The sequence below is a fragment of the Lissotriton helveticus genome, chromosome 4_1 (assembly GCF_964261635.1).
Source record: "Lissotriton helveticus chromosome 4_1, aLisHel1.1, whole genome shotgun sequence".
Classification (NCBI taxonomy): Eukaryota; Metazoa; Chordata; class Amphibia; order Caudata; family Salamandridae; genus Lissotriton; species Lissotriton helveticus.
This window is the reverse complement of record NC_136063.1, coordinates 500,538,988-500,551,841: the sequence shown is the minus strand read 5'-3', so window position 1 is coordinate 500,551,841 and position 12,854 is coordinate 500,538,988. Positions and strand designations below refer to the sequence as shown.

The following is a 12,854-nucleotide window of genomic DNA, read 5'->3' as shown; positions in this document are numbered from 1 at the left end:
CCGCTGCTCTGGCGTCCTGCGCACCCATCAGCAGTTGGCGCACCATTAGTCCGACATCCTGGACTAAGAGCAGGACCGGCTGGTCTTGCTAGGAGTTGAGGTCGCGGGGCTAGGTGAGTAGTTAAGTAGTTATTAAAATTATTACTTGTCATTATTAATTGTGCATTCTATGCTATAGATAATATGTTTCCCCAAATAATAGCAAGCATGCTGCTCACATGCAGCTTAGTTAAGTTTTCAAATATTATGCAACAGTCTGTCATTACAGACAGGTGCTTAGCTTACTTATCGCTACCTAACCTAGTTATTGTAGCTTGGTTGGGCTGATGTTATTACTGATGATTATGTAATAAGTTCTATAATTAGTTATTTATAATTTTGTTACTGCATGGTTCATGCCACACGGCAGGGTACAGGGATGTTTGTGAACAACAGCATCCATTTTTCAATGGAAGCTTGTGCTTTTCTGCCTGCCACACAAGCGTCCATTGATAAATGGAGGTTTGTGACCGCCCTATGGCCTATGGGTGATCCCATCGAATGTTAATAGACTAGTGCGGTTGTCGTGACCGCCGACCTAAGGTCAGGCAATTCCAGAACCACAACGGCGTCTGCCTGACATCGTTGTAATTAGGGGTGGGCGGAATTTGAGTACTCGCGTTACGCAAATCTCCGCAAAATGGAAAAAATCTCCGCGAACACGCAGAAAGTCCACGAACACGCGGAATTGCTTGTTTGCGATGCTTTTTACCTGTTCGCAATTGCTGTTTGCGTGCTCAGGGGAAATATCTCGCGAACACGCATTTTGAGAACACGAACAAGCAAAAAATCTCATGAAGTCACGGAACGCAGAATTTCGGGCAATTTTGCGTTCTCCGCGGAACGCAAAATTACCCAAATTCCGCAAATTCCACGAGCGGAGCGGAATTTACCGCCCAGGCCTAGTTGTAATCATTAATATGACCCTTAGTGTTCAGTGAATTAACCCGTCAAAGGGGGTTGATATATTACGAATTAGATTTAAGAAGAAGAAAACATAATTTGTTGCTATTTATTATTAGTAATTCCAAGATGTAGTTTACTAACTTTGGAATAGGGCTAGGTAGATAGGTTTTGGAAATGTGGAATAGGGTAGGACGGTTTGCGATATACTACTACTAGTTGCTCTGATTTAGAAAAGTTCAATTTTATTGCTATTGCTTTTGCCTGTCACAAAATATTTTGTGGAGATATTTATTTACCAATAATCTTTTTCTGTCTTTATGTCTTACATCAGTATCCAGGGGCTCGAAGAGGGCTGATGTGGGCGAGGGTCTGGGAGCTGGAGGTGCCTCCCAGAGGTCCTCGGCCGATGGCTCTGCCGGCCCCAGTAAGTCCTCCTGATGTTAACATTAATTTATTTATTACCCTGACTTTTCTGCACTATTTAAAAAATATGGCAACTACTCGTTTTATATTTTTTTCCAAATCCTCTTCGATCTATCCATTTCTAAATTGTTGTTTTCCCTGTATTGTCCTTTTTACTTATTTTCTATATTTCAAGTTTCTGTACTGTACGTCAAACTGTCTCTAGTCTGTAGTGACCAGTCTGTCTGTAACTTCCTTTCTTCTGATTTTTCAGTTAGCTTTCCATCTTCCCTTTTGAAGACGGCCAAGTGGTGGTACTCTAAAGCTCAGAGAACCCATTGGTCGCATACTGCTCCTACTACTACTACTCATCTGCCATATAGACTGCATGCCCATTGCCCAAGTAAGGTATTCTTCACATGTTTGTTGAGAGGAGTAGGCTCAATCACTAAAACAAGAGAGTGGCCATGGTCATGTTGGACACCCCAAAGTTGTGTCTTCTTATTAGCTAGGCCTAGTATTATTATAAGCAGCAGTTGTTGAACTGATCAATGTGCACGCACATGTCTGGGAGGAAGTGCAAGGAGGACGGCCCCATTGCATTTGCAACCACAGCTGTATGCTATTTTTTCTCAAAGCATCAAATTCATCTATCAATAGCTCCAGGCACTCCTTAACAGCTTGCCTCTTTTTTGAATTGAGCTTTTTTTTTTGTTTATTGCCACAAAACAAAATGCCCAACCTGATATTTTTGATAGAAGATACTGTCTGTAATGTATCCAAATTGTAATGAATGGTGTGTGTGGTGTATTTTGCTATAAAACAAATATTAGGGGGAGGCGTATCTGGCATCCAGCAAGTCTGCGGATGCAGAAGCAGAAGGATGTGAGCCAACGACAGTGGCGGGTGGTGGTAAGTCATATTGCTTGCTTATTGACAATTCATTATAAACTCACTCTAAAGGTGTAGTGTTGTTGATTTGTGATCAACAGGTGAACACAGCAGGAGTAGAGTTGAGTAACTAATTGCCGCTCCTATCTTCAACTCAGCATAGAACATTTCATGAACAAGAACTTTAACAATGGGTTGATGGAAAAGGGAAGGATGGAAGGGGAAACGATGGGTGAGATGTAATATATATGACTATAAGAGAAGGACGGATGGGTGAAAGTGCCAGATGCATATGATACTACAGGTGGCTGATAGCTAGGATGCATGGGTGGGTAAAGGATGGATATATATGGGTAGGAAGCCTACCTGGGTGTGTGAAAGTGTATATGTGAAAGGATGCCTTCATGGGCAGGTGATTGGACTCCTGTGGTGATATTTTTTGTTTTTTGGTTGAAAAAAACTTAACGACACATTGGTTTATAAATGACAAATGTATGTTGCTGAAAAGTTTGTTAAGATGAGAGACTAGAGTGAGACAGAGAGCTATGTTTGGATGGATGGCTATATGGATTGATTGGTAGTTTCAATGGTGAAGAGTGGATTGAGAGAATGTAAAACTTAAATGGTGGTGAGTAGCAAAGCCAAGAGTGAAGAATAACAAATAAAATACTAGAAGAACAATGCAATGATGAATGGAAAAATCCTTGGGAAGGAGGATAATTGACTAATGTGCTCCTCTGTAATGGTTGTAATGGTGTTCTACTCACCTTTACTTGCCTGGAATGCTTGTTCCGAAGGTTTTCTGATTCAAAGAGTTGAGGAGGTGGTATTTCAGACTTCTCCCTGGGCTCACTGTAGTTTTCAAGCATATTATCATGTATCCTTCCTCCCCATCAATCATCCATCACCTCCCTCCCTCTATACCCATGGTATACTTTTTTATTTGTTTTGCTAAGAGAATTGTTTACAATTTGTATTTTTTCTTTCTTGATCTGTAGCTACTCTTGCTGCTAATCCCAAAACACAGAGCAGAGAGGAGATTGCAGCCTGGACCCAGCAGCGGAAACTCAAGGCTAATAGGGCTGAGTCCCGGCAGCTGGTGGCCTTGGAGGATGAGGAGGCAGAAGCTGCTGCAGATGCCCCGGGTCAAAGCCTGCCCACAATATCAACCCCACCACACTGTTGCCATGGTCCAATGGGTGCCCGCTGCCATTCCATCACTGCTGCTCCCCCTTATTTCTGCCGATTTGAGCACCGCATCATGCTAAGGCTGGTGAATATTGAAGCCTAGGCAGGAATGTATGGACAGGCAGCTGAAGAAGCTCCTAACCTGCTGTAGTGCCCTCTTCTGCCCCTTTTAAATACGTTTTTTGGGTGGGTGGGTGGGAGTTGGGGGATTGTTGGGTTATGGACATGTGAATTTACTCTGGGGCACTACTTGACATTGATTGGTGTTAGGGAAATGGGTGGGCCAGTTCTGGATTTGGTTTAGAATAGTTTTGCTCAGGGAATAAACTTTTAATACTTTAATATTTTTTAATTCTGAGGGATTTAATAAAATGTTGTGAGCTTATTGTTTTACTACGCACTGCTGCCTTTTGGCGTAGTCAGTTTTAAAAATCTGATGATAGTGTAAACAGAAAACTTATATAGTACCCTCCTGTGTCCTACTACTCTGTCCTCTAGTTTCGACAGCCTACTCTGCTACTGTATATTAACCCCTAAGGACTCAGAGGGGGAGAAGGGGGTGAATTTCAATTGTGTAGAATGATTGTCATTCAACAATGAATCAACCAACCACAGTTCACTTCTCTTATCTGATTAGATGAAGCGAGGGCTGCATGGATTCCCAAGGTGGCATGGTGGTGGTAATAGTAGCAGCATGCATTGCTCGTGATTCTTTTGATATTGAAGGCAAACTCATCAAAAGTGAAGCAGGGTACCATTCCCTCCTAGGCGAACTAGAACTGTAGGATAAGGACTTGGATAGAGAGGACTATTCATCGAAGAGAAGTTAACAAATTTAAATAAAAACTAGGTTAATACTGCTATGCAAGCTTCAAAAAAAATGACAGTCACCAGAGACTAGACAACTAGAATAGACTCAGACACAAGAAAAGAGTATGATAACTCACACAAAAGGAGGGGGCCGCATTACAGAGGCACTGGAGGGGCCAAATATACTACACCACATATTCAGCATATGCAAGGGGAGTGTTAATATGGATACAGGCAGGGGTTCCATTCCAACTGGTGGGCTTATTAGTAGACCCGGATGGCAGTTACGTTGAAATACGGGGATGACTGGAGGGTCAGGAGCTAAATATAGTAAATATTTATGCCTCCAATGCGGAATAGCCAGCCTTCTTTGCCTGACTGAACCATTTCCTGAAACCATATTTGACTGGGGCTACCTTAATGGGGGGAGACTTTAACAGTGTAGTTGACATACACATGGAGAGATCCCACCACCCATTGTCAAGCTCTCAGGCAGTGCACGCCTCACAAGCATTCAACACGCGGCGACAGAGCTGGGGGCTGATGGACACCTGGAGAACTTTACACCCCCGAGATAGGGACTATTCCTACTTCTCCGTGGTCCACGAGGTGCACGCACATCTTGATGCCTTCTTATGTACGGCAGATATACAGAGCCAAGTTCTCTCTGCAGAATACTGCACACAACCAATATCGAACCATAACCCTGTGGTCCTGTCAATGGGATGGGCACACCTGATACCCTAGAGGGCTGGGCTTTCCGGGAGGAAATCAGGGGAGAAATTACACAATATTTTGTGGCTAACGTAAGGACAGCCTCCTCACCAAATGCAGAATGGGACGCCTTCAAGGTGGTCTTGAGGAGCCATGGTATATCACGCACCACGGGTGTCAGGCTCACCCTCCTGAGGGAACTTAATGGGGCAGAAGCAACCCTTAGGGGACTGCAGCGTAAGCAAAGAGAGCACCCAGAGCTCCACCAGACAGTGCTTGAAGCCAAAGTAGAGGTGGCAAAGCAGACAGAGAGGCTCAGGTACTTCGACTATAAGTACTGAGAGAGATTAAGTACTGAGAGTGCACTCATGCAGAAAGGGATAAGTCAGGATCCCTCCTAGCATGGCTGGCGAACCCAATAAGTAGGGGTTCCCCACTGGTGGAAATAGAAGATGAGGAAGGAGTCAGGCACTATACGCAGGCAAAGATCAACAAGGTCTTCGCCTGCTACTACACCAGATTGTACAAGAGATCAACCCACTGTGACAATGAGGAGGTCTGGGAATATTTAGAGGGATTGCAGATAAGAAAGTTAGACCAAGTAGAGATTGACAGCCTAGGAGCAGATATCGCGCTGCAGGAGGCTGACATCAAGTACATGGCGAGCAACAAGACCTCTTGCGCCAACAGCCTATTGACCAAATTTTATGCGGCATATGTGGACGTGTTGGCCCTAGACTGGTCTCATTATATCAGGTGGCTCCTGATGCTGGAATATTACCAGAGAGCACCAGGGAGGCCCTCTTAGTCATGGTGCTGAAGCCTGGGAAGCAGGTGCACGACTTTAGAGCCTACAGACCATTATCCAGGCTGAACATGGACTATAAAATATTAAGCAGGATATTAGCGGCACACCTCTTGTCACATATGATGGCATTGGTCCATGCATACCAGGCGGGTTTATCCCAGGGCGGAGCACAGCCATTAACATAAGATGAGTCCTGACTGTTATGGACTCCAAAGAGTACGACAGCCAGGAGGCGGAGGTGTTCTTGTGTGCATGAGGCTCCTCCACTCAACCCCTACAGCCGAGTGCGCACCGGGAAAACTATTTCACCCAAACAGATGGTGGAAAGAGGTATGAGGCAGGGATGCCCACTCTCCTCACTATTATTTTCCCTCAGCATGGAGCCCCTGGCTTGCAGGGCAAAGACTGGACAGGACTACAGTGGCTTGTGGACAGGGAGAAGTGAGGCACTATATAGCCTTATACACGGATGACCCCCCTGCTGTTTCTCCACAATACAACTACAGAGCTTAGAGGGGCGTGAGACATGCTGGCCCAATTTGGCTAGCCATCTTGCCTTAAGGTCAACTGGTAGAAATCAAAACTTTACTCTATGGGACCTAACAGTCCCCTGCCACCTGCTCTGGGGAACCTACAGTAGGAACCTGACTGCCTGTCATACCTTGAAGTCAAAATATACTATGGCTCAGTCGAATTGTTAGAGGGCAATGTAGGCAGAGTGATACACTCGATACGGTCCTATATGGAGTTTTGGGGGACATTGCCGCTCTTGGTGGCTGGACGAGTGGCAGTCCTGAAAATGGTGGCACTCCCACAGCTGTTGTATTTTTTCACACCCTCCTGTTGTGAATTCCGCAAGCGACATTCAGAGACCTTACTCAATGATAGTGTCCTTTATCTGGGGGGCAGGATGCAGGAGGGTAGCACTGACCATGTTGCAGCGCTCCTCAGCTGAGGGAGGACTAGTAGTCCCTGACTTTGAGGGATATTACGTGGTAGCCCAGCTGTACTGGTTGATTTAATGGCTAGCAGCGGAACGGAACCCAGACAGGGAAGGTGCCCGTCTGCACCGGATGCCTCAACCCTCACAAAGATACTACTACGGGTGCAGAAGAACCCGTCGGGAGACACAGCAGTGACCAGGGTGGAGGTGCGCTGCTGGGCCAGACACTTAAGGCAACGGGGCGCCGGACCCCTTACACTCCGGACTTACCCATAACAATGCTAGGCTGCCTCTCACAGGGAGAGCACTGGACGGGATTAAAGGACTGAGAAGAGTCCAGCCTAAAAGTGAATCAGTATTGCTCTCTTTTGAAGAGCTATGAGTGGAACATGACTTGTCAGGGGGCCAGTTTCTCAGGCATAGAGTGCTCATGAGGCACGGGCAGAGCAGAGCCTTGAGCGCTTATAAGTTGCACTGTCAGAGGGAACAATCAAAATGGTCTCCTGTCTCTACAAAGCGATCGAGCAAGACATGCAAAGACCGCTGGAGCAGTGGGGCCAGGTGGGGGGGGGAGTTCAAGAGATGACCACGAGGGAAAATTAAATAAATAATTAATTTTCCCTTGTGGTCATCTCTCGAAATCTCCCCTAACCTGGCCCCACCACTCTTCTTACCTGAAGTGGACGCGGCTGCTCTTGGACTGTCCATCAATCTTGGGTGCCTGGGTGATGCGGTTAAGTAAGGTAAGTATGAGTTGTTTTTCCAGTGGCGCAGGGTAAAGGGCTTGTAGATGGAAAAATAAAATAATATCAAGGAAATAAGGAGAACAGTTAAACAGCATAAGGAGGAGTGCAACAAGAAAACTCTCAGAGGCAGCATGGCTAAGTTTCTGTTTCCCAAAGTTATCTCCAACAACAGGCCCCCACCAACCTCCACTTTGTTTTGAATTTGAGCCAGACAGCAATGAGCACACACACACAGCAACATATCATTTTCCAAATCAGGTCAAATCAATACAGCGCTGTCAGTCACACCACACTCGTCATCACCACTACCACTACACAGACATGTAGGTCTAGTCTGGTGTTGTTGTTTACCTTTAGGCCACTTCCAGTCATCATCATCCAAATTGGTTGGTTTCAGTGAATTGAGAACGTCCATCTTCTTCTGGTGGAATTTCTTGAAGTAGTCACACTCACGCCTACGCCCATGCCCTGAGTCATTCCATAAATCATCTCTGATCCTCCTGACTCTGTCTCCGAGTATGGTGTACAACTCCGTACCAACAGTATCCCGAGTGAGTCCAGACTAATCCTGACTCAAAATGCAATGGCTTGGCCTGTAGTAGTATAATTTTGTTATTGAACAACAAGAAGGGAAAGATTGACTTGAGTCACTTTTTCTGTGTGTAGAATAGTAGACATCATCAATCGTTCACAACAAACAACAATCACTGAGTGTGTAATGCATGCCATCATTTACCAGTTGTTCCGGGGCAGTCCCTCTAGGCTAGGAAAGGATAGATAGATAGATAGATAGATAGATAGATAGATAGATAGATAGATAGATAGATAGATAGATAGATAGATAGATAGATAGATCGATAGATAGATAGATAGATAGATAGATAGATAGATAGATAGATAGATAGATAGATAGATAGATAGGTAGATAGGTAGATAGGTAGATAGACAGATAGATAGACAGACGGATAGATGAATGGATAGATACATAGATAGAAAGATAGTCAGAGCCCAGGGTTGGAGGCAGGCATACATTTCTTTGTATTCTCCATCCAATGTCTGGCTTGAGGGAAATGGCTTTTGGGGCGAGTTGGGAGTCGGAACTTACTTCTTCACTGACTGCACACAGTTGCAACTCTAATCTGACAATAAAAGAGTAAGACGGTGCAGATGGATTAGTGAACCAGAGACAGACACAGCCAAATGATTAAGTAAATAATGTTCCTTAGCTACATCTTTTTTAGGGGTAATTTTTGGGCGTCAAAGAAAGATAGAAAGTTAACTAGAGAAACTAAAGCCTAGTCGTCAGGGAAGTAGAGCTCGTCCTCAAACTCTGGTGGTTAGCGCCGAAATAGGTCACCTAACACACTACATCCTTGACATAGTGCAGCAATAGTGCATATTTTCCCCATTTGTTTACAGGATTCATGGATACAGTTATGGATTTGAGACACTTGACCCGGGCATAGCCCAGAGGAGAAGAGTGTACTCAAACTTCCCCATAATTCTCTTTTTCTTTTGATTTTTCCCAACACAGTAATGAGTGCACTGTGTTGTATAATGGCAGCCGCAATCAAAATGTTTCTGTGATGGCCAACCAATCAGAAATAGCAGATTCACAAATCTATAGCTGGATTTTCAAATCCACAGTTCAGGATGGGAGATAAACCACTTATTGCCTTTATGTTTTTTAAATGGAGTCACAAATCTCCAGGGGTCTACAAATTCACAGCCTGGAAAATTCTAACAATTAACCTCTTTAAGCCAAAACACAGCCCTTTTTTAAATGATCATTTATTGAAATATTCTTAAGAGATTTACACCTTCTAATTTAAGTTAATTTTGTGTAATTCCGTTCAGCTGTCTTTTTTGTATCAAAGACCAAAGTGTCCTGTGGGAATTAAAATGAGAAATTACAGTTTTGGGAACCCCCTTTATATTGCCCCCACACTCAACATATCTGCATGAAAACTGCCAAGAGTCCATAGTTTTTCTGGAAAGTGTAGTGCAGATTCTTGGAACAGCACCAAAGTTATTAAGAAAAGAAAAAACACATTTACTATCGAAACTCTGACAAAACTAAAACTAGACTGTTTTCCAATTTAATACGAACACACACAAAAACGTGTGTGCACATACATACACATATATATTACATTGATAAGCCTTGGTATTGAATATGTGCCAGTGGTTTCAAAATTCATATTTCACCGAAATTAGGTCTCCACTGTGAACTATTCTCCATAATTCTCAGGGCTGACTTCATTTTCTGGAAGTTTGGAACACCTAAATAGAAACAAAAATGCTAACTGGATGTTTATGACAGCATTTCTTCTATCTTTCAGTAAAAATAACGCTGTCACAATGACTCAGAGGATTAATCAACACTCCTTACAAGTTCACGCTTGACAAACTCACCCTTATCAGACCAATCCTTTACACAAGCATCTTTCAATAAATCCTCCCTGGTATGTGGAAATAAACATAGTGACTGTAGAAACCTGTCAGCAAAATGGTAAATACACTATTCACACTGAACTTTATTTTACTGTTTTCAGTCTTGTTAAACCTTCTATAGAGTGTCAATGTAAGGTAAAAAGCGCATTTTACAATACAAGTTTCTAATTTTCTCACAATGCTGCTTTACATTTAAAAATTAATTTGTTTTAATACACATTGTTTTATGGAAAGACATTTTAAATATTACCTTATTATTTATTCCCCCCACAAAAAATACATATTTTTCCAAAACATTTTGGTTATATCATCTGGCCATATGTTCATTTAAAAAACGCTGTAAAACTGCAGTTAAGGTTACAAATTAAAGCCACTGAAATTTGCAAGTAATTGCTGGGACTGCAATCTATTTCATGCACAGCAGCCATGTAAATCATAGCTTGCATAACAAATTCAATGCTCATGACCTCGCCCTGATGTGACATTTGCAATTGCAAATGTTGTAAATAAAGGTAGAAATTACATTGCGTATTACATTACCCATGCCACTATGATAAAGATGACTATGAATGCATTGTTAATTATTGGTTTGAGTACGTTCAGCTAATTAATTATATTGTGGTTTGGTGGTGTTCTTAATTTTTGGCACAAATATGGTGAGGTGAAAGGCTTTGCATTTGCTGTGCTAGAGAAAAATCTGCTGAAAAAATACTTCCTTGTCCAATTAGATTTGTATTTCTTTAGACATTGTGGTTTGTGAATGTTTTGAAAACCTTGGTTTGTAGATTATCCATGCACTAAGGGTCCCGATATCTCTAAATAATGTTCCGGATGCCTTTCTCCTGATTGACATTCTGGCTTAATTTGAGGCCTACATAAAAACAATTCATTTCAAGTAGGTTTAATTTTGTTCAGCTGCTTTTTCTGTATCTAAACATGCAAATAAGCCTATCAGGAACTTTCCTATTACAGTTCTTTCTGGATTATTCAATAATAAAAATAATTCTGTGTTAAATAAGCCTACATAGTGTATTATCAATTTAATGTCACTAAGTCTGTGCATTAACTGAAGTGCGAATGTAGTTTGTGCAGCCACTTTATAATTGCATTAGTGTCCTTTGGTAAGTAACAGATAAATCAAAATTTAGAGCACACAACTAATTTTTAAAGCCAAGATCAAGGACTAAAGTATTTTATCCTTCCAGCCAGTACTAAATAAAGCTCCTGAGGTCACCTGCTCCTAGCACCACAAAATCACGTTACCCGTAGCAACAGCTCTCTGCTATTTTCTTCTCATTCCTGCAAATGGTGCTGAAATGTTGTTGACTTCTCCTTTCATTACTTTTATGTTTTAACTGTCGAATACATTATCTAGCAACAATCAGATGTGTTTCCAAGTCCATTATGGTATTAAAGTGTGTGGAGGCAGCAAAAGACAGAAGAGATAGAGAGAGAAGTGATATCATTTTGATATTTTGATGGCCATATTCATGGACGAATGGAGGCGGGGTGGAAAGGGATTGCAGAGCTGTGAAGAGGAGACATCCATTCTCAGATTTGCTAAAAAGACACATTTGATCAACTCATATTGTCTTTATTGTTTAACTGCATGCATTTGCGCCCTTTTCAATCACAGAAGCACTGCACATTATTCATTTATGTAGCAAAAAAGAAAAACATTTAGAAAGATCACTTAAAACAATTTACCCACGATCTGTAGCACTTCTCATCGAAATAAATGCGAAATTGCAGAACCTAAAACTCCTTTGGGACACTCTGCAGTCAGGCTACCTCAGCAAATCAAGAATGTGGGAGAATGTGTTCAATTTCCTAGTATCAGAGAGATCCCTGTTTCAGGACATAATGAATTCATTTACAATGCCTTTTAACGATTGAATCCACATTTGAGGACTATGTGAGGATGTGGACAAGTCGCTGACTGATATGTCTTGGAACCTCGAGGCCTGAGATGTAATTCAATCTTGACACTCGTCCAAAATTGTATTAAAAAGCAACATCATGCCATCTCCCTGTAACCAGAGTTCTGTCTGAATCATATGTACCTTGCTGTTACTGTTCCTAGGTCAAGTTCCGCCCATCATTACCTCTATTGACAGTTAGTCAAACCTACATCTCTGCCCCTTTTTGCCTCCACTTTTATGACATCTTAGATACCTCGCATTTGTCGTCCCTGGTTGATGAGTATACTGATTCTACATCCCATTATCTACCCTTTTGGCAGAACGCGTGGCCGATTTTAAGAGAATTCATGTCTGTTTCAAAACTTTCCATCCTTGTCACTCTAAGGACCTACAATTCAACAAACAGGCTGTCAGTTGCAATGAGAGAGTTTGTGGTAAAATCTGGGAGACACTAACTCGCAAACATATGTATCTCATCTCCTCTCATAAGCTTGAGATTGTTCATCAAGCTCTGTCAAAAATGGCCCTTAGAACTCTTCCCAGTAGTTTATCACTGCATTAACCTTTCTTCTGCTCCTGTTAGCCCACATTGTGGGAATAAAGTTAGTAAAATACATTTATTGTTTCTGAAAATGTTAGCATGAAACTCAACACATGCCTGTCTCTTACATTCTCTGACGGGCGTTGTCTTGTATCTTGCTGTTTATAGATCCATACTGTTGTATGTCATTACAACATATGCCTTTGCCATACATGCCTTTACCATATTTTTTTTAACATGCAATGCCTTTACCATATATTGCCTATGCAACACAAGTCTTTACCAAGCATATGAAATTGAGTGTAAATATCAGGGAAGTGAAGCCCCTTTTCTATATATGAACATACACACATTATATATTTGAGATGTCATCAGTGATGTCATCAGTGATGTCACTGACCATGTCATGAATGATGTAATATGTGACATCATCAGCAGTGGATTGCAGGGTGCGCGATATATAGTTAGTGCAACTAACTATATATGGAAT

At 42.2% G+C, this 12,854-nt stretch overlaps 1 protein-coding gene across 1 annotated transcript in view; it reads right to left on the bottom strand.

Moving 5' to 3' along the window:
* Positions 1-5,566: 5,566 nt before the first annotated feature.
* LOC144828015 (uncharacterized) overlaps positions 5,567-12,854 on the bottom strand; it is a 31,323-nt gene continuing 24,035 nt past the window's right edge. Inside the window, exon 3 of the mRNA XM_078686158.1 lies at positions 5,567-5,641. Within this exon, the coding sequence (XP_078542284.1) occupies positions 5,567-5,641 (75 nt within the window). The remainder of the gene's footprint in view (positions 5,642-12,854) is intronic.